Source organism: Telopea speciosissima, chromosome 1 (genome assembly GCF_018873765.1).
Source record: "Telopea speciosissima isolate NSW1024214 ecotype Mountain lineage chromosome 1, Tspe_v1, whole genome shotgun sequence".
Taxonomy (NCBI): domain Eukaryota; kingdom Viridiplantae; phylum Streptophyta; class Magnoliopsida; order Proteales; family Proteaceae; genus Telopea; species Telopea speciosissima.
Window position 1 is genome coordinate 81,189,643 of NC_057916.1, and position 25,899 is coordinate 81,215,541.

The 25,899-nt window shown below is 38.3% G+C and overlaps 4 protein-coding genes across 4 annotated transcripts in view; 2 read left to right on the forward strand and 2 right to left on the reverse strand.

Annotated features, from left to right (window-relative positions):
• The window catches only part of LOC122666802 (ABC transporter C family member 10-like), a 108,306-nt gene extending 103,882 nt beyond the window's left edge, over positions 1-4,424 (forward strand). Inside the window, 6 exon segments of the mRNA XM_043862877.1 lie at positions 574-868; positions 1,610-1,824; positions 1,920-2,225; positions 3,011-3,137; positions 3,140-3,394; positions 4,153-4,424. Of these exon segments, the coding sequence (XP_043718812.1) occupies positions 574-868; positions 1,610-1,824; positions 1,920-2,225; positions 3,011-3,137; positions 3,140-3,394; positions 4,153-4,265 (1,311 nt within the window). The 3' untranslated portion in view covers positions 4,266-4,424.
• Positions 4,425-7,509: 3,085 nt separating this feature from the next.
• On the forward strand, positions 7,510-16,806 carry LOC122666819 (ABC transporter C family member 10-like). Its single transcript, XM_043862900.1, has 14 exons — positions 7,510-7,717; positions 7,845-7,849; positions 7,894-7,974; positions 8,144-10,229; positions 10,977-11,297; positions 11,378-11,464; positions 12,120-12,707; positions 12,790-12,954; positions 13,493-13,787; positions 14,754-14,968; positions 15,054-15,359; positions 16,138-16,201; positions 16,283-16,522; positions 16,612-16,806. Exons 4-14 carry the CDS (start codon positions 8,169-8,171, stop codon positions 16,722-16,724), a joined length of 4,455 nt encoding a protein of 1,484 aa, XP_043718835.1. The 5' UTR covers positions 7,510-7,717; positions 7,845-7,849; positions 7,894-7,974; positions 8,144-8,168; the 3' UTR covers positions 16,725-16,806.
• A 1,388-nt stretch (positions 16,807-18,194) lies between these two features.
• LOC122659097 lies at positions 18,195-20,606 on the reverse strand. Its single transcript, XM_043854249.1, has 2 exons — positions 20,215-20,606; positions 18,195-18,372 (listed from the first exon to the last, which is right to left on the reverse strand). Exons 1-2 carry the CDS (start codon positions 20,604-20,606, stop codon positions 18,267-18,269), a joined length of 498 nt encoding a protein of 165 aa, XP_043710184.1. The 3' UTR covers positions 18,195-18,266.
• Positions 20,607-24,751: 4,145 nt separating this feature from the next.
• Positions 24,752-25,899, reverse strand: LOC122665695. Its single transcript, XM_043861850.1, has one exon. The coding sequence runs from the start codon at positions 25,699-25,701 to the stop codon at positions 24,805-24,807; it is 897 nt and encodes a 298-aa protein (XP_043717785.1). The 5' UTR covers positions 25,702-25,899; the 3' UTR covers positions 24,752-24,804.

Here is a 25,899-nt window from a genome sequence, read left to right on the forward strand (position 1 = left end):
TACCAAATTTCAGGTTCTCATAATGCAGTCTTCGTTGTCTAGCCACTAGGATCAATAGTATCCACACAAGTGAATCACTAACTATTACGTTTATCTTGGCCATGACATAAATTATAGATATGTCTTCCATTACATAATCTTCTCATCCAGCATCTCGCGAACATTGTGACGAACATGATATTGTGGATACAAACCCAACCTCATTCAAATGGTCATAATTCAAAGTTACCTGATTTACTGTATTTTCTTGGATGATAATCTGAATTAGGGGTAAAAGAACTGCATGGATGCGATGATACTGTTATTATGATAGGATCACTTTAAATCCCTATTAGATTTCCTTTATGGGACCTGCCTAATGTTTCCTTACCCCTGAAAATGCAAAGACTGTGTCACATAAATGCACCATTTCATCTCAGATGCATTCATATATATAATGAACAAATAAAAAAAGACAAATTACAAGGATTGGTTCTTCCCGTTCTCCTTTCTGTATTTTTGATTAGCCTATTTTGTTATTTTGAAAGCACTACTCAAAAATTAACTCTGGTGGGTTTTGGTTTTAACCAACAGAAATACTACTTTGCTTCTGCAAAGGAGTTAATGCGGATCAATGGCACAACAAAGTCTTTTGTAGCAAACCATTTGGCAGAATCTATTGCTGGAGCCATGACAATCAGAGCTTTTGAGGATGAAGAGCGATTTTTCACTACGAATTTCAATGTCGTTGATAGAAATGCTAGCCCCTTTTTCCACAATTTTGCAGCAAATGAATGGTTAATCCAACGTTTAGAACTGTTAAGTGCCACCGTTCTTTCTTCCTCTGCTCTTGCCATGGTTTTGCTTCCTCCAGGAACTTTTGGCTCAGGTAAGTTCCCACTATTGTCGTCCTTCATCGGTTATGGTTGTTTTCTTTTCCTCATTAACTTTCATATTCCAACTAGTTCATGAATTTCAAATCTTATCCTCATGTGGAGGCACAAAATATAGATCTTTATAAATTCACTGTTCAAATTCTATATGGGAAAAATTAACAAGATCTCCCTTAGTTATGAAATAATTAATTTAACCTCAATACTTGGAAGTAAAATATTATTTAAATTCCCACTTTACCTTTTCCCTATTGCTTATTAGAATACAAACATTGTGATTGCCATCCAAAGCCTAGTTTAATTTCTTGTAACTCTCAGGCATACTTCAACCTGAGACTTAAAAAAAAAAATAGGCTTAAGGTTCACCCTTCAACTGAGAGACAAGTGATGCACATTCCTTGCACCATGAAATGTGGAGGATCGTTGCATAGTAATGTACAAATTAAGTGCTTATCCATAGTATCATTATTTAACCTTATTCTTTTTATTTCTTAGACATAAAAACTTCAGGTAGGGTGTATGTTATTTTTTTATTATTTTATTTTGTCTTCATTATGTATTTCCTTTTTTTTAATGTTTTCTTATAAATGTTATAAATACATAAGATATGACTTTATAAGAAAACATTAAAAAATTCGTTATGCTTACTGTTTGAAAGCACTGATATTGACTTTCTACAGATTCCTGCATTTGAAATCATCCATTGGACACTTTGGTTACTAATCTATTAATGGCAGGATTTGTTGGAATGGCGCTGTCTTATGGTCTTTCGTTGAACATGTCCCTCATTTTCTCTATTCAAAACCAGTGTACCCTAGCGAATTACATCATTTCTGTTGAAAGGCTAAACCAGTACATGCATATACCCAGTGAAGCCCCTGAAGTCATAGAAGAAAACCGCCCCCCACCAAGTTGGCCTGCTGTGGGTAAAGTAGAGATCTGTGATTTGGAGGTAACTAATTTATAAGAATTGCATATGTACATGAGCGTGATTTCAGCATAATAATTCATGAAAAATAATACACAAAGGAAATTGTTGTCAAGCAGATCAGATATAGGCCCGATACTCCACTTGTTCTAGCCGGGATCAGTTGCACATTTGAAGGAGGACATAAGATTGGTATTGTTGGTCGCACTGGTAGTGGGAAAACGACTTTGATCAGTGCTCTGTTTCGCCTTGTGGAGCCAGCAGATGGAAAGATCATCATAGACAACGTAGACATCTCCATGATAGGGCTTCATGATTTGCGGTCACGTATTGGGATCATACCTCAAGATCCTACTCTTTTTAATGGGACCATAAGAGACAATTTGGATCCTTTATCACAATATACTGACAAGGAAATATGGGAGGTATGATAACTGTTAGTGTATGGTTGCTTTAGATTTATGTTAGCTTGTGAAACCACCAAGAATAATGTTTTAATGTTCACCCACCATTGCTCCAGGAATTCTACTACAATAAGTTTTAACATAAAATTGCTTACATCATTACTTTTCCCCATACACTAGACTGCAGGAGCAGTGTTTCTAACAGGAAAGTATTCCAAAACTCTAATTTCTAGTATTGATCAAGCTGAAACGTGTAAGACCACATATAGAATGGTTCTCAGATTGATTGCTTGTTTTTCCTATATGATGACTAAGGGATATCTATTAATCTATCTGTCTGTGGGAGATTACTTGGGCCTCCCATTTACATGTTTACAAAACTGGACATTGTTAGGAAACCAGCTCTATGAGTCAATGACTCAACGAAGAAGTTGCTGGTCAAGTTGGCTTGTTATGTAGTAAAACAGAGTCTTGGACTTGCTATTTGGTAAAGTGGACTCTTATCATGTTTGAGATTTTACCAGTGAACTCTTGAACATTTAATGTAAACTTCATAGAAATGTTAAACCTTTAAGACAAAATTCCTCTTTTATCAAGTTAGAAGGAAAATCAATTAGAAGAGAGACAGCAATCATTTAGTTAAAAGGTCTGATGTGATTGTGCAAAAGTACACAATAGCTTTGGAAACTTGTTCCATGTCAGGCAGATTTAGTGAATATTTAAAAAATGGATTTGATGTCATCATCAATAGCAGTTTCAGTTTGTCTTGCTAGTTCTAACTGCCATTATGTTATGCATTTTGAAAGGTCCTTAGAAAATGCCAGCTTCAAGAGGTTGTACAAGAGAAAGAAAAAGGTCTGGATGCTGCAGGTAAGTTACATATATGGGCTGCCTTTTCTCTCTCTTTCATTTTTATCAGCTTTGAATTATTTAACAACCTGAAATTACAGTAATTGAAGGTGGATCAAATTGGAGCATGGGACAGCGGCAGTTATTCTGTTTGGGCCGTGCTCTTTTAAGAAGAAGTCAGATATTGGTGCTTGACGAAGCTACTGCATCAATAGATAATGCAACAGATGCAATACTGCAGAAAACAATTAGGACTGAATTTGCAGATTGCACTGTTATTACGGTGGCCCACAGAATACCAACTGTAATGGATTGCACAAAGGTGCTCGCCATGAGTGATGGTAAGTCTCACCTTCAGCCTATGTAGCAACCAACAAAGAAGAGTCCCTGCCATATAGAAGGAATGCTATTAAAATGTTTTATAGATATCAGAGAAGGAAAACTCTTTTCCTTTCATTTTTTTTTTGGGGGGCGGGGTGGGTTTTCGTGGGCAATTTCTGGATAGGTAGGCCCCAAGGAGAGTTGAACACATGACCTCTTTGTTTGGGGGCGTGGTCCTTAGCTGGGGAAGGGAAGCTGCAATTCACCAATCCCACTAGTTAGATTTTCAAGTCATCTTCTTTAGGTGAATATTTTCCTGGCAGAAAGCATAGGCCACCCTCTAGATTCTGCTTTGTACTCCACGCTAGAGGGGGCTCACAGATTGTTGTGCCCACGCAGACTAATGTAATGGGCAGGTGGGCTAGATGTGCAAGGATTATATATGAATGTACGTATGTCAATTGGTCTGTTTTCTACTTCATATTCCAATGTTTTATAAAGTCTTCTAAGATTATGCTGATACCCTCACTCCAAAGAAAAGAAAAAGGGGGGGGGGGTAGGGGGAGGGCTAAACTACCAGTTTACTCCTTATTTTTGTGCATTAAAAGGATAAAAGTAGTACTCCTTTTGTCCTGTTTTATAAAAATAAAATCACTGATGAAAGCATTAATCCAATGCCAACCTAGTCAACTTAATTTCTCCAATAAAATTAAATAATTATAAAGTGCTTGATTGACTGTTTGAGTGTCTAAAACCTTGTATTTTCTTCTTTTTTCAGGTAAAGTAGTGGAGTATGATGAACCAACGACGTTGATGAATAGAGAAGGATCTTTGTTTGGCCGGCTTGTTAGGGAATACTGGTCCCATTTCCATTCAGCTAGTCATCATTAGTTAATAACAGTTCAAGGTGGTAGTTTAAGTAGGGAGGCCCTGAGCATGGATGGAGCTCAATGGGCCTTTCATCCTTCTCTTGCCTGTGTAATTTATCATGCTCTAGAGAAATTCACTTGTTGATTCAGAAAGTTAGTATTATGCATTTGTGATCTTTAATCTTTCTTTGGCAAGATTTGAATTTCAATCTTGTCATGAGGGACCTTGAAAAATGAAGAAATGAGAAGGGACAGGCTCCAAATAGCTCAGCAAGGCCACAAAATTTTCTAAAGAAACTATATTCTTTGTGTGTGTGTGTATGTTGGGGGGGGGGGGGGGGGAGAGAGTGCGAAGTCGAATACCAAACACAGCCTAAGATTCGTCGTTAAACCAGCAAGTCATGACAAGGTCCTCTATGGCTCTATAACATGGACTAATTGATATTTGCCAAGTGGCCACCCATGATGGATATAATATGAATATACAAGTTGGACAGTTGGCAGTTTATGTGACAACCCTAAACCACCTCAAGAAACAGATGAGAAAGAGACAGGATTAATCAATCTTATTAACGTAAAAAGTTGTTACTTCATCAGCCTATGGACTTCAGAGTTCAGACCATCTCAACATAAAAGATTGTTTCTTCGTTGTAGTTCAGTCTTCCTCAACTCCAATTTGAGATAGCACATTTTACCATATATTTAATTTTTGTTTTTTGGAGAAAGGAAAGAGAATGTTATTAATACTGAAAATAATTATGCGACACAAATAGAATTACGTTCTCATAAACATTGATCCTGAAGAATCTCTAGCTACTCTCTTGCTGAGCTCTTCAGGTAAATTACCAATGTCTAAAAACCGCTCTCCAACATCAACATCGAACATCACCCTTGAGACAAGGTCTGCAGCCCTGTTAGTTTCTCTATACACAAAACAGTAATGAATATCCCAAAAGAGAACTTTTCTGTAACCCTTTTTTGCTGTCACTATTAGACCCCTTCTTGTATCTTCAAGCTCCAACCTAATAACAGATTTTGATTGATCAACACCTTCGCCAAAGTAAAATTAGTTTTTTTCTTCTTTTTTTTTTTTGTCGTGATCTCTGCCAATAACTCCGTGTCTCAGTCACATCATTATGAAGAGCAACCCAGCTGAACTAGGGAATAGCATTTTTGAATCATGTAGAACATGAAGCAGAAGGTTTACGAGACCAAATCGATTCTTTCTCGAAAAATGTTAGGTACTTGACCGATATGCCAAAAGCTCCAGAGCTGATGGAACGTATTAAATCAAGCCCTTTAACCTATTCCATAATAGGCTGGTCCAATCTAGCGTCCATACACTAGAGTAGGCCCCATTAGGCACATGGCAAGGGACCTAAAATGAACATAAAGTTCCTCCAAGTCTGTGATGCCGAGACCACCTTCACTTTTAGGTTTGCAAACTACATGCCATGCCACTTTGTAAATTCCTATCTGAATGTCCACACAATAATTATTTAGATTTCACTTTTTGAATATTATGCTGGACCTCTTTTGGGATTAGGAAGACATTGAACCAGAAAAGGATAAATCCCATATATGACTGATTTTATCAGCTCCAGCTGCCCAGTAAATAATAGGTTTCTCACATTTCCAAGAACCTAATTTGTTGGAAATCTTAGAAACCAGAGGATCACAGTCCCTGCCACTCAATTTACTTAGAGTTCAAAGGCAACCCCTGATATTTGATAGGAAGACACCCTTGTTCAATGTTGAGAATGTCGCGCGCATATATAGAGAGTTTCAAATGCTGATATGTATTGGAGAAGAACACCCTAGACTTGGCTGGGTTAAATTGGGGCCCTGCTACAGTGTGAATACTTGATAAATGAGTGATAAGGGGAGAGTTGCAATATTGATGAGTTTTGATCTCTCCTTCCTTGGCTACCAAGTCCAACATGTCTGATTTTTTTCCTCCCTTCTACACACAAAGAAAATGCAATGCTCACCAGCATTGCAAAATGTAAGAAGACCATCATCTCCTATTGTATGTAGGATGATAAGTTTGGCCAGTATGGTGACAAGCTCAGTAACCAGTCATGTTTACACAAAGCATGAACCTTAAATATATATATGGATCGAGTTTTCCTTCAGCCACGGTATATGGGAATCCATTCCCCATGGGCTTCTCAATGATTCATAGCTGATAAAAATGAAAGAGAGAAAGAAAGAGGTCTGGATGCTGCAGGTAAGTTTCATATATGGACTGCCTTTTCTTTCTCTCTTTCATTTTTATCAGCTATGTATGAATCATTTAACAACCTGAAATTACAGTAATTGAGGATGGATCAAATTGGAGCATGGGACAGTGGCAGTTATTCTGTTTGGGCCATGCTCTTCTAAGAAGAAGTCGGATATTGGTGCTTGATGAAGCTACTGACTGCATCAATAGATAATGCAACAGATGCAATACTGCAGAAAACCATAAGGACTGAATTTGCAGATTGCACTGTTATTACAGTAGCCCACAGAATACCAACTGTAATGGACTGCACAAAGGTGCTCGCCATGAGTGATGGTAAGTAAGTCTCTCCTTCAGCCTTTGTTGTAGTAACCAACAAAGAAGAGTCCCTGCCAAAGAAAAACAGGGAGGGGGGGGACCCAGTTTACTCCTTATTTTTATGAATCAAAAGGGTAAAAGAAGTACTACCTATGAAAGCATGAATCCAATACAAACCTACTCAACTTAATTTCTACAATAAAATTAGATAATCATCAAGTGCTTGATTGACTGTTTGAGTGTCTTAAACCTTCTATTTTCTCCCTTTTTTCAGGAGAAGTAGTGGAGTATGATGAACCAACCACGTTGATGAATAGAGAACCAACCCCTGCAGATACCGATACAAATTGATAGATCTAGCCGATCCAATGCCGATTACTAAAACCATGTTCCCTATATTAGTGCAAGGATCCTCTCATGAAGAGTTCTAGATAGAGAAAATATACCCAACCTCAACCCTCAAAATAAATTCTCCAACAAGTTTGAGTACAATTTGATACCATAAAGTATGAACACCTTTATTCCTTTCTTTCATTTACTTTATAAAAGAACAGCACTCTGCTTTGGGTTACTACAAGAGTAGAAGACACTTGGATATCATTTATGCTGACCCATGGGACATAAAAAGCATGCAGTCATTACAAGACCTTCCACTGGTGACAAAGTGCACTAAAGTGATCAAACCACTAGTGGCAAATCTTTTTTCTTTTATACTCCTCTGATCTGATCTGATCTGATTGGAAAATGAGTGAATGTTCTACTTTAAACACTTTATCAACCACGAGTCCAGACAAGGTTTATGAAAGCATGAATTTATCATTCATGGTCCATTCAAGTGTTGGAATCAGTGCAAAAGTTTCAACTTTGGTGCTTCAAACTCGTTCAGAGAAGCTTCATTTGAGTTCGTTTTTTCATACTTAATTCCATTCATCGTTTCAATATGATGTCTTCTACCATCTGTACAGTTTATTTCCTTCTATTATTGTGGTTCTTCTATTTTTGATGTTTTCAGCTGCAAACAAATCTGAATACTATATTATTTTAGCTATGCTTTCTGAGATTTTGTACTTGCACTGATGTTCGTTAGTTTAATTGGGCTCATCCACAGAAACATCAGCCAAGGAGCTTTTAAGAACTACCATTTCTCAAGGAACTGAAGGAAAAAGAAGCCATCTTCATTCCAATACAGGTACGTACTCAAGTTAGCTTCAGCTATTTCAAGAGTTCTCTGAGCTTAATGGGTTACAATAATCCTGTTCCATACCATTTTTCTTTCAATGAATCACAACTTGTACTTATGGGCCAAACAGAGGAGAAGGTGGCTTCTATTCCTGACCTGTTCTTCTATATAAATGCAGAGTTTGAAGAGCAAAGACGTACAGCATGATGGAAGATCTCTGGACAATTTTTTGTGGGGAGTCAGATTGTTCATATGAGGGTGGAAAGCAGTGCTCTTCTGCTTTTATATTCTTCACCTATCCTACTTCATGTATCAACAATGTCTTGGTCATTGCTTTCGATGTCCTGCTTCTGCTCATGTTGTTATTCAACTTCATTCACAAACCATCACCAGCAATGCTTCAGATGCTCACCTGCTTGCAAGGCCTTTTGCCTTCTCAGATACTCTCTGCAATTTTTAATGGTGGTTTGGGGGTGGTTTATATCAGTTATGGGATCTGGATACTGCAAGAGAACTTGAGAAATCTGCAGACTATACTTCCCCTGCATCAGTGGCTAGTCCTATTATCTCAAGGCTTTACATGGCTCTTACTTGCTTTAATCATTAGCCTTCGGGGAAACAAACTTCCAAAAGCCTTTTTGAGGCTTTGGTCCATACTTGCCTGCTTGTTCGCCGGAATTCTCAGTGTTTTTTCCCTCTTGGCGGCCATCATAGGGAAACAAGCATCGGTTAGGATTGTTTTGGATGTTTTATCTTTTCCAGGTGCAATTCTATTTCTGTTATGCACTTACAAGGTATACAAATATAAAGAAACTGGTTATGCAATCAGCAGTGCTGGCCTCTATACACTTTTGAATGGTCAGACCAATAGCAGTGGTCAAACTGGTTTGGGTAGCAATGTGACTCCTTTTGCTGATGCTGAATATATCAGTAAAATGACATTTTGGTGGTTAAACCCCTTGGTGAGGAAAGGTCAGGAGAAAACCCTTGAGGAAGAAGATATACCTCGATTACGTGAATTAGACAGAGCAGAAACCAGTTACACCCTCTTCATGGAACAACTGAACAAACGCGAACAGTCCCATTTGTCTACCCCACCATCAATTTTGTGGACAATAGTTTCTTGCCACTGGAAAGAAATTTTAATTTCTGGGTTCTTTGCATCACTTAAGATAATTGCACTGTCTGTTGGTCCTCTACTTCTTAATGCCTTCATTCAGGTTGCTGAAGGAAAAGAAGCCTTTGAATATGAGGGTTATGTATTAGCCATATCTCTGTTTATTGCAAAATGCTTAGAATCCTTATCACAAAGGCAGTGGTACTTCCGAAGTAGAATAATCGGCCTCCAAGTCAGGTCTTTGCTCTCTGCAGCTATTTATAGAAAACAACTTAGACTCTCAAATGCTGCTAAGATGACGCATTCAGCTGGTAATATAATGAACTATGTCACTGTAGATGCTTGTAGAGTTGGTGAATTTCCTTACTGGTTTCGTCAAATGTGGACAACATGCCTTCAGCTTTGCATTGCATTAGTGATTCTCTTCTATGCTGTGGGACTAGCAACATTCGCAGCACTAGTTGTAATAATACTTACTGTCCTCTGCAATACTCCCCTTGCCAAACTGCAGAACAAATTCCAGACTAAGCTCATGGTGGCGCAAGATGAAAGGCTGAAGGCTTGTTCTGAGGCTCTTGTGAACATGAAGGTGTTGAAGCTGTACGCATGGGAGACCCATTTCAAGGATGTTATTGAAGGACTTAGGACTGAGGAATATACATGGTTGTCAGCAGTGCAGATGAGAAAAGCATATGACATGCTTCTGTTTTGGTCAGCCCCCGTCTTGGTCTCAGCAGCTACTTTTGGGGCATGTTACTTCCTAGGAATTCCTCTCAATGCTAGTAATGTTTTCACCTATATAGCAACTTTACGTCTTGTCCAGGATCCGGTTAGATCGATCCCTGATGTCATTGGAATGGTCATTCAAGCAAAGGTTTCATTAGAACGAATTGTCAAGTTTCTCGAGGCACCTGAGTTGCAAAATGAAAATATTAGGCAAAAATGCGAAGTTGAGGAGTCCAGGGTTTCTATTTGTATAAAGTCAGCAAATCTTTCGTGGGAAGAGAATCCATCTAATCTCACATTAAGAAACATAAATCTAGTGGTAAAACCTGGTGAAAAAGTGGCCATCTCTGGAGAGGTTGGTTCAGGAAAATCAACACTTCTTGCAGCGATTCTTGGAGAAGTTCCACTTATAGGGGGCTCTGTAAGTTATTCTCCCCACCATCATTGTCATTTTATTTATGATTGAGAAGTAAAGATTTCAGTTTTGTGAGAATGTTTATTACTACTTGTTACCTTGGGATGAAATTTCTTGGCATATTTTATGATACATAAAGCCAATATTTTAATGTCATATTCTCAGCATTAGTTGGGATTTTAGTATTTTTGCACTTTATCCAAGACCTTTGCTTATTGAATGTTTGAGAGCACATCCTTTTGTGATGTTCTGTTAGTTATTAAACATCAATTCCTAGCCGGGTAATGGCATGAATTTGCATATAAAAATTGAAAATCATGTGGAACGCGTCTGATTCCAAGGAGAAATTAAACCTGTCATCATTCTTTGGAGACTGGAGTGTCATTAAGAAGAAGAAAAAAAGTTTGTGGATCTAAAGTTGATACATGTTTTGTCATATCAGAAACTTCATATGACTTTTTTACTCCATTTGAGTGTATGCTTTATCAATTACACTGGGAGCATGTCCAAGATAAATACCATATACAGGTATGTCTTGGAAGATCTTTTCACTGTGAGTGGCTAAATATGGTTCAATGAAATCTACAATGGAATTAGCAGTATTTTGTTATATACAGATGTGTATTGGAAGATCTTTGATTACATTCTAAACCGAATAATGTTAACAATCGTTGTTGAGCTATAAATTTTCATCTTATTCATTTACAGAATCAAGTTTATGGAGGTATAAAATTTCTTCTTGTTCATTTACAGATTCAAGTTTATGGAAAGACTGCCTATGTTTCTCAGATGGCATGGATTCAAACAGGAACAATACAAGAGAATATTCTATTTGGTTCATCCATGAATAAGCAAAGATATCAAGAAGTACTTGAGAAATGTTCACTGGTAAAGGACTTTGAGATGCTACCCTTTGGTGATCTAACCGAAATAGGAGTAAGAGGAGTTAATTTAAGCGGTGGTCAAAAGCAGCGCATTCAACTTGCTCGTGCACTGTATCAAGATGCTGATATTTATCTATTGGATGATCCATTTAGTGCTGTTGATGCACGCACTGCTACAAGCCTATTTAATGTAAATGCACTTCTTATGTGCATGAAATTTATGCTATTTGGCTACAATCTCATGTTGAATGTCTGAATTGTGTGTGGCAGGAATATATGATGGGAGCTCTATCAGGAAAGGCAGTCATACTTGTGACCCACCAAGTTGATTTCCTTCCTGCATTTGATTCTGTTTTGGTTAGTTACTAATCTAACTCTTGCCATTTGGTTACTTATCAGTTCTTGGATTTTTTCTTAGATACCCCTTCTATTGGAGAGGGGGGGGTGGTTGCATAGAAGGGGGAGAATCAACTTATTTCCCTATAACATTAGTGCATAACATAAGTAATTTTTCTTCGCCCAATAGGGATCAGGTTAGCTGTAGAAATAACAGGCCGGGCCAAAGCCCAAAGTACACTTTGCGAAGTTCTACTCCTGATTTTTTATAACACACTTTCAAAATGGTTTGACCAAAACTAATATTTCTTTCTATAAATCATTAAATCCCTGCTATACCCATATACTGAAGAGCACTAGTGGCTGTAGGTACCTAGTCCAGTTTTTCCATCGTGGTTGACAATTTACCAAAATATGGTGGGAAGATAAGAAAGAATAGTCTCTAAATGAAATTTAAACAGAAACGAAAAAATTAGAGAGATAAGGAAATGGTTAGCCACTTTCCCCAGCTTGTTTAATTAATTTGTGTTTCATGCAAATTTAAGTGGACTTGGTATTGGGCATTGATCTTACAGGAACAAAGAGAGATACTTAACAAAGATTGTATTGAACAAAAGAATATGAAGAAGAAGGTTTATAGCCTTTAATCATTTTGATATTATTCTTTTATTGGCAGTTAATGTCTGATGGGGAAATCATAGAAGCTGCACCTTATCACCAATTATTAGCCTCTAGTCAAAATTTTCAAGAGCTTGTCAATGCACACAAGGACACTGCAGGTTCTGAAAGGCTAGCTGAGGTTTCTTCTCCCCAAAGGGGGGAAATTACTTCCAGAGAGATTAAGAAGACATACACTGAGAAACAGTTCAAAGCCACAGCAAGAGATCAGTTGATTAAAAAAGAAGAAAGGGAAATTGGAGATACAGGCTTTAAGCCTTATATACAATATCTAAATCAGAATAAAGGCTTTTTGTATTTCACAATTGCAAGTCTCTGTCACATCATATTTGTGGCTGGGCAGATATCTCAGAACTCTTGGATGGCTGCTAATGTTCACAATCCTCATGTTAGCAAACTGTTACTAATCATAGTTTATATGGTGATTGGATGTGTCTCAATATTTGTTTTGCTCTTTAGATATATTGCCGCAGTTGTTTCTTCTATCCAGTCATCAAGGTCCATATTTTCTCAGCTATTGAACTCTCTTTTCCGTGCACCGATGTCTTTTTATTACTCAACACCACTGGGACGGATATTGAGTCGGGTGAGTATCTCTAACATATAACTTAACTATGAAGTACGCCTTAAAAATTTTTTTGTAAGACTTATCTTTCTTACTTGTACAGGTCTCTTCTGACATGAGCATTTTAGACCTTGATATCCCATTCAGTTTGATCTTTACTTTAGGCTCTAGCACAAATGTTTGTGTGAGTCTAGGAGTATTGGCTGTTGTTAATTGGCAAGTTCTATTTGTCTCCTTACCAATGATTTACTTGACACTACGATTGCAGGTAATCATATTCACATTTAAGTTTTTCAAATTCTATGTTCTCAAAATGCAGTCATCATTTTCTCTGGCATAGCCACAAGGATCGATAATATCTGCTCATGTGAATCACTAAATACTAAATTTAGCTCGGTTATGTCACAAATTATAGATATGTATTCCATTTTCATAAATTTATCATCCATCATCTAGTAAACATAGAAACAAACGTGATCTTGCAGATACAAATCCAACGTTATTCAAATAGCCATAATTCAAACCTATTTTATTGAATGATAATCAGACTAAAGGGTAAAGAAAACTGCATGGATGCATGAGACTGTTCTTATGATTGGATCACTTTTAATCCCTATTCGATTTCCTTTGTTGGACCTGCCGAAGGGTCCCTTCCCCCTGCACATGCAAAGACATAGTCATAGAAATGCACCACTTCATTGCAGATAGAGCCTTCATGTTCTCCTTTCTGGATTTTTTATTAGTCTTGTTATTATGATAGTGCCTCTCAGAAACTAACTATGCTGAAATTTGGTTTTAACCAACAGAAATATTACCTTGCTTCTGCAAAGGAGTTAATGCGGATCAATGGCACGACAAAATCTTCGGTAGCAAACCATCTAGCAGAATCCATTGCTGGAGCCATGACAATTAGAGCTTTTGAGGATGAAGAGCGATTTTTCATGAAGAATTTCAATGTCATTGATAGAAATGCTAGCCCCTTTTTCCACAATTTTGCAGCAAATGAATGGTTGATACAACGTCTAGAACTGTTAAGTGCCACCGTTCTTTCTTTCTCTGCTCTTGCCATGGTTTTGCTTCCTCCAGGAACTTTTAGCTCGGGTGAGTTCCTACTATTGTCTTGCTTCAGCTGTTATGGTTATTTTCTTTTTCGCATTAACCTTCATATCCCAACTAGATTCGTTAATCTGAAATCTTGTCCTCATGTGGAGGCATGGAATACAGATCTATATGCATTCACTGTTCAAATGCTCCATACTTTGAAGCAAAAGATTAAGTAGGATTCTGAAGAAAAACAAAATAATCACAATAACTTCTCTTTCAAACAGTTTGTGTTAAGTTGAGGATTAAATAATTGTGTAAAGATAAACAGTTGCAGCAGTTGTTAGAACAAATGGCCCTTAAGGCCATTTCAGACAATGTCTTTTTCCCACCGCTTTGTCACCATGTAATTACCTCTTTTTAAGCAATAGAATTTTATTTTGCATTAAAACAAAAAAGTTAAGAGGATGAGTCGCTTTTTCTGAAATTACATTTTTAGTCAGGGAGATCAAGGCAAATCATTTTTTATAGACAAGATATGTAAATGTGACTACAAATTGCTGAAATGTTTAAAAGTGAATTGAGCCTTATGCCTTCAGGCTATCTTCAACTTGAGAGTTAAAAGAAAATGCTCTAGGCTTAAGGTTCAACCCTCAACTGGGAGGCACATGATGCACATCCCTTGCACCATGAAATGTTGAGGATTATATGGATAATAAAGTACTTATCATAGTATCACTATTTAACACTTTTTTTTTTCTTAGAGAAAAAACTTCAGGTAGGATGTATATTATTTTTTACTTCATTGTCTTTACTTTTTTTTCCCTTGTATATTTCAACTATGTTATGTATGTAATTGAATATTAAGAAGCCCCGCTTGCAAGACTTATTATTCCAGCTCGGTAGGCTTATAAATCACCTCCTAGGAAGTGGAAAAACTCTTATGCTTTCTGATTGAAAACACTACAGATTCTTGCATATGAAACCATCCGTTTGATACTTTGGTTACTAATCTCTTGATGGCAGGATTTGTTGGAATGGCACTATCTTATGGTCTTTCATTGAACATTTCACTCATTTCCGCTACTCAAAACCATTGTATGCTAGCAAATTACATCATTTCTGTTGAAAGGCTAAACCAGTACATGCATATACCCAGTGAAGCCCCTGAAGTCATAGAAGAAAACCGTCCCCCACCAAGTTGGCCTGCTGTGGGTAGAGTAGAGATCTGTGACTTGGAGGTAACTTATTTATTAGAATTGTCCATGTACATGAATGTGATTTCAGCAATAAAAATAGTACACTAAGGAAATTGTTGTCAAGCAGATCAGATATAGGCCCGATACCCCACTTGTTCTTTCTGGGATCAGTTGTACATTTGAAGGAGGACATAAGATTGGTATCGTTGGTCGCACTGGTAGTGGGAAAATGACTTTGATCAGTGCCCTGTTTCACCTTGTGGAGCCATCAGATGGAAAGATCATCATAGACAACCTTGACATCTCCCTGATAGGGCTTCATGATTTGAGGTCACGTATTGGGATCATACCTCAAGATCCTACGCTTTTCAATGGAACCTTAAGATACAATTTGGATCCCTTTTCACAATATATGGACAAGGAAATATGGGAGGTATGATAATTGTTACATTATGGTTGCATTAGAGTTATGTCAGCTTGGGAAACCAACAAAAACAACTTTCTTAATGTTCACCCACTGTGGCTCCAGGAATTCTATTACAATAAGTTAAAACTTAAAATTGCTTACATTGTTGCCTTTCCCCAACACTAGACTGCAGGAGCTGTGTTTCCCACAGCGAAGTATTCCAAAACTCTAATTTCTGGTATTGTCTATGCTGAAACCTGTAAGACCAGTTAATAAAATGGCTCTCAAATTGATTGCATGTTTATCCTACATGACTAAGGGATATCTATTACTCTATCTGTCCATGGGAGATTGCTTGGGCCTCCCATTTACATGTATACAAAACTGAACAAGTCAGGAAACTAGCTATGTGAGTTGATAAGTCAACAAAGAGAATGCTGGTCAAGTTGGCTGGTTTTGCAGAAAAACAGTCATGTACTTACTATTCTGTAGAGCGGAATTTGTCACGTTTGAGATTGGACCAATGAACTCTTGAACATAGAACGTAAACTTGATAGAAATGTTAAACCTGTAAGACAAAGTTCCTCTTCTATCAAGTTAGAAGGAAAGCCAATTAGAAGAGAAACAGCAATTCTCTAGTTAAGAGGCCTGATGTGATTGTGAAAAAAATCACAATAGTAATAGAAACTTGTTCGATGTTAAGCAGAATTAGCAGTTATTTGAAAAATGGATTTGGTGTCATCATCAGTTGCAGTTTCAGTTTGACTTGCTATTGCTAACTACTTATGTTCATGCATTTTGAAAGGTCCTTCGAAAATGCCAGCTTCAAGAGGCTGTGCAAGAGAAAGAAAAAGGCCTGGATGCTTTAGGTAAGTTACATATGTGGGCTGCCTTTTCTTTATTTCTTTCATTTTTATCAGCAATGAATTATTAACAACTTGAAATTACAGTAATTGAAGATGGATCAAATTGGAGCATGGGACAGCGACAGTTATTCTGTTTGGGTCGTGCTCTGTTAAGAAGAAGTCGGATATTGGTGCTTGACGAAGCTACTGCATCAGTAGACAATGCAACAGATGCAATACTCCAGAAAACTATAAGGACTGCATTTTCAGATTGCACTGTTATTACAGTGGCCCACAGAATACCAACAGTAATGGATTGCACAAAGGTGCTTGCCATGAGTGATGGTAAGTTATGAAGGAATGCTGTTAAAATGTTTTATAGATACTGACTACCCAGTTTACTTTTGATTGTCTTATACCTTCTTTTTTTTCAGGAAAATTAGTGGAGTATGATGAACCAACGATGTTGATGAAGAGAGAAGGATCATTGTTTGGCCAGCTTGTTAAGGAATACTGGTCGCATTTCCACTCAGCTAATCAACATTAGCTAATGAAAAAAGAGTCCAACAAGAAGTAGAGACGCCCAGAGGATGCATGGAGGGAAGAGCCCAAAGAGCCTTTTTCTCTTTCCTATGTAACTATCATGCCATAAAGAAATCACTTCTTGATTCGAAATGGCAGCATCTATATACTTTGCATTCCTTTAAAGGAGTTCTTTCATGAAGAAAAAAAAAAATTTCTGTTTCCTGAACTCATAGCTGACTCTGGGTAAAAAAGGGCCCAACCTATATTATTTTATCTATGGAGATTTGTTTCCTTTCAAGGAGTTCTTTCATGGGGAAAAAAATTATGCACTATGCATCCAAATCCAGTTCTAGTGTTCCCAAGCCCCAACTAATACATTTGTGAGTTTTAATCTTTCTTTGGAGAGGTTTGACCTTTAATCTTGTCATGAGGGACCTTGAAATGGGAAGGAATGAGAAGGGACAGGCTCCAAATGGCTCAGCAAGGCTACTAAATGTTCTCTAGAACCATACACACAGACTTGAACACGCGACAGAGCCGTCTCCCCTATTTTCTAATGAGCCTATCCCACGATGGTTTCTCACTTCCTAGCCATACCCATCACAATTGCCAGATTTTATCTTGTGAGAAGTACAGGAGGTGGCCAAAAGGTGAGAATAGATCTTCATAAAATTACAATCTCTGCAATAGAATCCAAGGGAATTTTTGTAACTGTATGAACTTTGAAGACTGGAAAGCCCTATATCGCATTGACCAATCCACTGTTTGCCATGTGGCCATCATGATATATGGGAATCATCATTAACAACCTTGGGAGTCATGAGTCATGACAAGGTCCATTGATTACTCACAAGCTTCAAGATTTTAAGACTAGATGCTCAAAATTTAGAAGTCATCTAACCGTGCTATTTTTTATTTTTATTTTTAAGTTTTCTTCCCCATCACTATACCTAGTGGAGTATAACGCTTAAGTATTTGTCACATGACAATATATGGGTTAGTCCATGTGATAGATGACCACACAAGCATCTCTTTGTTACAATTTTAACTTAAAATGAGTAGAGGAAGTAACTAAATTTACAAAAGATGCAATTTCATAACATACATTGATCTCCATTTGATGGCATTTTGATAATTTTACTTAAACTTTGAATCAGAGTTTGAGCAACATTCCTTGCTTACATTGGACTAGAATTTGACCATTGAGATGTATATGAGGTCCTCTATCACATGGAGTAACCCATGTACTGTGGCTACTGCCAAGTGGCAAATAGTGAAGCGTTACACTTTACTAGAAGGACCCAAAAGAAAAAATCTGTTTCCTTGGGTGATCATTGAGTACAACAGCCGAAGAAGACAAACATGAAAGAGATAAAATTAACATGAATTAGTGAGACAAATAAGGTAATCATGCCTGATTAATACACATTGAACAACTGAAAACATCTCTGTCAGGAACTGTGAACAGAAAAAAAAAAATCTGGCGGTGACTGAACACTATACAACATTGGGTTAGACCAACTACCACAGTTTCTAGAGCCAGTGATATTAAATGCAGAATTTTTTACGGCCCTCCAAGTATTGCATTCTCAATGTCTTCTCTACTCAGAGCATAACTGAATCTCCTCTCCACATCCTTCTCTAGATTTCCAGGTCCACTCTTTAAGTACCTGCATCTCAAATCAAACAGTGCCAACCACAATGATGGGCATTCATAAGGTGTTTTGCAAGTATGAAACCCAAAGAACTACATATTTTGTCTTGAGTCTTCCCAAAACTAATTCAACCCACCCCCCCCCCCAAAAAAAAAAAATGATGAATAAAACAGTTTATTAGGCAAAAGGAAAAGAACTAAAGGTACATAACCTACTGTCCCAAAACTTATGAAACAGCCAACAAAAACACAAAGCTGCGATGCAAAAACTCCAATGTGGAAAAGTAACAGGAATGTTTTGCAAAGAAACCACAGGAGACCAAGACACATCCTGCTCATCTAACTCATCAGCAATAACACTGCCAATTTGTAGCTCCGCATAAATGAACTGCTAATAGCTTGACAAGAGAATCTTACCAAAAGGAAGAAAAAAAATTGTTGGGCGGGGATTGTACATGAGGCTAGCTTATCTCTCATCAATAAAATAAAGGAAAAAGAAATGCTGCCTGGCAGCATCTCCCTGCACCCTCTCACAGGAGGCAGTGAAATGACCACCCACCCCTCCCCTCGTATGCCCATGCACCACACGCTCCCATTTGCCCCCACACTGGCGCAGGGGCCATGCAGCCTGACAGAAAACCCCTTCCCATAAAGTAGATAATAAATTAAGATTAAGAGTTCCATCAATTTCCAATTCTCAATATCTTGCACCCATTATCTTTCTTTAATGAACACCCAAAAAGATGTACACTTAAAATCCCATCCGGTCATCCCTGTGTACAAGATAATTATTCAAGTCAGACACTTGACAGCTTGTTGTGGCAAGCCTCAACCACCTCAAGAAACAGATGGGAAGAAGACAGCTCGAGTACAGATCTGATTGATCAATCATATTCACATACAAAGTTGTTCCTTCATTAGCTTACTGCCTTCAGACCATCTCAACATTAAAGATTGTTTCTTCATTGTAGTCCAGTCTTCCTAAAATCCAATTCGGAAACTTAAGGATACCAAATTTATGGCACACTACCGAATAGTATTAATTCAGTTTGGTTTCTAAAACCAGTATGATGCAAATAAGCTATTTTTCACAAAATACTGATAATGGACCATTGAAAATACAAACATTTTTCATAGTCGAGTTAAATCAATGCCGTTGTTAGCATATCTAGCTACAAAAATACAATTTGCACCAAAGAAGTGAAACACTTTTCCCCCCTTCTGCACACACAATGAGTGCAATGCTAAGCATTGCAACATCAAGGGTCAATAGCTTTGTGTTTGTATGGATTAAACTGATAAAAGAATTCCAAAACCATTTTTTATTCAAACTTCGAAACCTCATTCTCAAACATCAGTCCTAACCCATGCCAGGGCAGCTATGATAGAGCTGAGATCGCAAACATCTCATTGTGACTACTAGTCTTATTATTGCATCTCATAAAATGATTGTTAGATTCATATCACTGGACTTGTTGATGACAATGCTAGTAGTAATCTATTTGTAGTTCCTAGTATCTGCAGTTTTTTGTTAAGGTCAGGTTCAGGACTTATAGAACTGTCAGTTATCATCCACCTCCTAGCACAGCCATAGAACAAAAGCAATCTGAATCTGAAATTTGTAACTGTAGACGGCAGTAGCCTCTTAAACCTAAATCACCTTTTCTCTCTAGGTGGGGTGGGGGGTGTAGAACCGTCATATTTACAAGCTTATCGGATATGAAATGTGCCAAACCCGAAGAAAAAAAAAAAAAGTAAATTCCAAAGCGATCGAGAAACGAGAAAAAAACAAAGGAAGCCCATCATCTGATCATTGAGACTAGAACGAAGGCAGCAGAACAAGGTTATTTGAACAAACCTTATATAAAGATCAGTGACATCAAGAGATAACTGAGCATGCCAATCAGTCTTTTCGATAAACCATACAGCTCGATCTTCGCTGCTCTGATGAAATCCTAATCTCTTCAGCCAAGCCTCTATGCAGGGAAGACTGTGAGAATACAAGGGTTTCTTCTTCTCTGGAAGCTTTTTAAGCCATTCTTCTTCTGCGGCTGATAGCTCTGTCTCAGAGGATTTTGAGAAAAACTGGAATTTCCTTCTGGAAGGAGCTAGGGTTTGAGGACACGCAGTGGGTTTCGAGAAACGGAAAGAGTAAAAAGTTGTAAACTGTAGGGCATATGCAGGAATTGAAGAGTGAAGCAATGGTGCGATATTGGGGCCGATAAATTTAGCCGCAGAAATGGCGGGCATTTTTACAAAATTATCTCCTTTGCGATCCTTTAATTATAGCTTTTCTTTCTTTAATATAGCAGAGGCCAGAGAGTTCAATGGCTACCCACTAAATTTTGAAGAAGATAACCTCATATCCGGTATATATCTAGCGTATCGGATATTCAATGAAAAATCATTTTTAGACATACGGCCGGTTCAATAGATAATTAGATACAGGATCGAGTAGGCATTGGTATACGAATCGGTCGATTCAATCGACATGTCTGATCTGATACTGATATTTATAACCATAACTAAGAATTACTGGTATAAGTATTTTATTGGCAACGTTGGCTGATACATATCGGACGGAATTATTGGTACGGTGTGATGTACGTATCAATGTGTTTTCAAGTTCTGCCATTGGTGGGGAAGCTTTGGTCATTCGAATGGGTGTGAAGATTGAAAAAGATCTTGTGCATTCGGGTAGCCAGGTTGCATGTGCAGCGCCAGACTCAAGGCGCTGCGCTTTGACCGCCTTACCTCTGCTCGGGCAAGGCACTTGAGCAGGGGTAAGGCGGTCAAAAGTGCATCACCTTGAGTCTGGCGCTGCACATGCAGCCCAGCTGCCCAGATGCATAGGAGCCAGGTCCGTCTGAAGATTGTTGTTGAGCACAATGTGAGAAGAGTCTTTATTCACTTTGATTGTCAAGTTTTGATCTTTTATTGACTCGTGGATGCCCCGCCCCATCCCGTCCCCTCTAGTTGAGGTCCACTTTTTCTTTCGGATGTCATGCTTCTTTTTTTTTAATGCTTCTTTTTAAGATGTATAGACTTTTGTTCCTTTCATCATGTTAGTAAATCTAATCATGTTTGTGCTCATGCTATCTCTAAGTGGGTTTTAAGCTACCCTCATATGTGTATATTTGAAAGAATTCTTTTCCCCGAAGCTCTTTTGAAGATTGTATCCTCTTTTGACCCAATGAGGTTTTTATATAACTTCCCCTGTGGGGGTTTTTTTTCGTGCCAAAAACAAAAATGTTGTAGATGATCCTAAGCTCATCCCACTAAGAATCTTTTTGGGGAGCTTCCTCTAAGTTTGTATCCTACAATAATTCTTGAAGATTGTATCTTCTCTTTGAACCAGTGAGGCCTTTATATAACTTCCCCTTTTGTTGGGGTTTTTTTTGCCAAAAACAAAAATGTTGTAGATGATCCTAAGCTCATCCCACTATGATTTTGTTTTTTTTGGAACTCCCACTAAGATTAGTATGTAAAAAAAGATTAAAAGTTGAAGATACATTGAAGGGAAAAGGTTTCCAACGCAACCAATGTATCGTACATCTCATATAAATTATTATTTATTTCCTCTTCCTCTCTCCTCTTTTGATCATATCGACCTTATATAATTGATGCCCTTTCACACATTGTCATTGGTTTAAGGTGGAAGTCTCCTCCCACACTAGCAATGTAGGAAACCTTCTCCCTAAATTATTGTTAGCATTACAAGGTAAAGCTGCTAGTACTCTCTTGTTTAACTTAGGAGGGTGTAAGGTTAAACAACACTACCTAGTCGTGTGCGACGCATGACCCTTGTGCCCAAACATAGGGCCATGCAAAATGACCATTGTGCCCCATGGAAAAGCAATATGGGCACGGTGGTTATTTCGCGTGGCCCTGTATCTGGGCGCAGGGGCTACACGTGACCAAGTAGTGTTATCATTCCCAAAGAAATAAGAGGAAAAAATTCCCCACAATGTGAGAGTACCATTGCCCTATCGCAAATCCTGATCATGTTGTCCTTATGTAGATGATACCGTTCTCTACACCACCAATGGTGTGATGTGAAAGATTCTACCTACACTAGCAGCCTAGGAAACTTTCTCCCAATTTTTTGTTTGGTTGAAAATGAAAATCCTTGATTTTATGGGATGCCACTAGTAGGGGTCATGACCTGTTTTTCAGAATTTTCTACAACTTTGGAGGCACCTTTGCCCCATAAAGCATGCTCCCTTGGGTCAAGAAATTATTCTTTTATGTGGTCCTTGTGTAGATGACACCGTTCTTTACACCATTATTGGTGTGACGTGAAAGATTTTACCTACACAAGCAACATAGGAAACTTTCTCCCAATTTTTTGTGTGGTTGAAAAAGAAAATCCTTGATTTTATGGGATGCCACTGGTAGGAGTCATGGCCTGTTTTTTTATAATTTTCTACAATTTGGAGGTACCTTTGACCCATAAAGCATGCTCATTTTGGGTCAAGAAATTATTCTTTATAACATGAACCCATCAAAATAACTACATGAATTTATAAAATAGGGCATTGTTCTCTGTGCCGCAGTGCAGGTTGAGCCCAGGCATATGGGGGTGAGCATAATGACCACCCTGCCTCCCTACACGGGCTGCCCATGTGTGTGGGCAAAGCCTGCGCTGCAACACAAAGAACATTCTCCCTTTTAAAATTTACTAATCTTGGTGAACTCATCAGCCCTTTTATATATTTATGGAAAAATGTTCTCTACGTGGGACGCAGAAGCCATGCACAGATACATGGGGGGCAGAAATGACTGGCACCCCCCCCCCATGAATGGCAGTAATTCCGTCCCCCCCATTTTGCCAGTATGTAGACTCTCATTGGCCACTGCGAGCGGCCCCTATGTTCCATGCGAAGAACACTCTCCCTATATTTATTTTGGGAAAAAGAACGCTACCCAACAGCGCCTCATGAGAGTTACGCCCAAACACAAAGTCCCGTGAAATAACCACCCTTGCCCCAGGTTGGATGCCACATGTTCCTATTGGCCTCGTGCTAACACAGTGGCCACAAAGCCGGCAGCGATCCCCCTCCCATTTACTTATTTATTTTGCATGTGGGTATTTGTTCACATAATTGCACTAATTTGCAACTTTACTCAGTGTTTGAAAAATCAGATCCAATAGCCCGATTCAGCCCGATCCGGATCAGAATTGGCAGAGGCTGATCCTAATTCCAATTGATTCAGATTGGATAAAAATCCTTTGCAGTGCTTAATTTTGTGGTGCCTTTGCAGTTCAGGTCTGCAAGCTAGACACATGGAAGATGCTTGATCCAACGGTGCTAGCTCGAGCAAAAAAATAATAATAATAATAACTGGGTATGCTTTGGTGCAAGGATCCTGTTCGAATGTGAGAGAGAGGGAGATTCTCTCCTTTTGTTTCATACGATTGTTTTGTTGTTGTATAAAGATACACTGGCTTACTTGAATGAGCTTTGTCTTTTTTGGCTTTAAGCATCAGTTTATGATTCTAATTATGTACATGTTTGATGACCAAAGTCCAAATTGATTCAGCAAAAAAAAAACTTCCATGCTGTCACTCAGAGATGATAGAGAAGATGATTGTTACACTCAGATCAAGATCTCTCTACAATGGAGGATCTGCAGATGACATTGTCATGACATACATCAAGGATTTCAAGACCATGGTTAATAATAGAAACTTAAAATTTCTATTTTCATGCTTAGAGATCAATATGGACGCATGGTAGCACTTGCAGACATCGATCTCAGTTCTAAGTGCCAAGAGGTATTGTTAAAACAAACACCAAAGAAACACAACGTAAAACAAAAATAGAGCAAAGATGACATAGATTTAATATGATTCACACACCAAAGTGATGTGCTACGTCCATGAGTGAAGCTGAGGATGATTCACTATGTAATGGAAGAAGACACATTGAAAATCTCTCAAGAACACCCTAAGCAGCGCAACAAGGTCTCCCTTCTCAAAACCCTAACACAGAAAACCCCCCAAAATCTGACATCTCTCTTGCTTACACAACAAGACACGAAAACAGGGTAATACTCCACCAAGCGGGTCGATGCATCATAGATCGGATACAATAATATATTCGAGACACACATAACAGGTATATTGAAGTTATGAGAACTGAAACTTGGAAGAAAAAGGAAAGTTCATGCAAAATGATGTATAGAACTTGACAATGTGAATTCTCATCAAATTAACCACCAAACATTCCAATCTGATCTATGCTACAAAATGTCAATTGGTTGTAACATTCCTCACAAAATCCAAAGAACAATTTCCTAATTTTTTAACAATCTATGAAACACACAAAACCAAGTCATGTTTCTAATTTGTACATACCTATTGGACTACTCTCCCTCAAAATTAACAACAGATGAACAGGAAACATAAAAAAACAGCAGCAGAAGAAGAAAGGAAGTCATGGTCTCATGGAGCATATTCATTCTCAAGAACTGGATGAGTTCTAGTCACTGCTGCAGAAGGCATTTTACTAGGTCCAACCCAGATTGTCTTGAAAGACTCACCTTGATCAGCTTTTTTCTCCATTTTCAGAATTTTCTTTCTCCTCGTGAGCCAAACAACAAGCATGGCAACGACACAAACCAAAACCAAACCCAGAAATCCACACACAAGTCCTATCACCCACCACTTCCACAGTTTCTTTAGCCGCCTCACTTTCGTCACATTCATCTTGGGCTGTTCGACGACAATGGAGAAATGGCCTTGATTGCGAGTGAAGCATACATTGGGAAGGGTAATGTTAGCAAGAGAAAATGTCCCGTCTACTTTGAATGTAACACATCTTACAGTCCAATTAGAACCTGGAGGCAACAAGAACTGGGGAAAATGTACAGAAATGGGATCTCCTGTCACGTTAAGACTGAGAGATGCAATGGCGTTGGAACTCAAATTGGAGGAATCGTAAAACCTGAAACCAACCACGGGAGTAACCAATGAATAGCCTGGTACACTGTAATAATTGGAAGACCAATTGCCCAGATTTTGGAGGACTATGGAAAATCTCTTCACGAAAGGTTCAGAAATGATTCTGGGTGGAAACAAGAATGCGCTAACATTAGCTCCTCTGACCCAAAAGGTACCGCTTCTGAGCCGGATAACTGAGGCTTCCATGCCTGAAAGATTTGCAGGGTGGGATGCTTTGTATAGAATGCCGGTGTGAGGTCGGACAAGCGCTTTGTAGGCATATTTTTGAAGAAGAGCATCTAAAGAGATGCGAGCAGAGTCGTTCTGTAGGTTTTGGGCAAAGGATGCAAAGAATAGAGAGACAATGACGCCGATGAAAGAAAAGCTTCTGCAACCCATGAAAATGAATTTCAATTTGTCCAGTTTTTGCAATCAGCATTGCAATAAATGGATTAATTTGCATTGGATGAACGATCGGGAAGGAAAACTGGAAAACCCATCATAAGATCTACTGATTTTATGTTCCTCTCTGAATGAGAGGCAGAATGGGGATCCAACCCATATGCAACAATCAATACCAATGACGCTTTCCAAAAG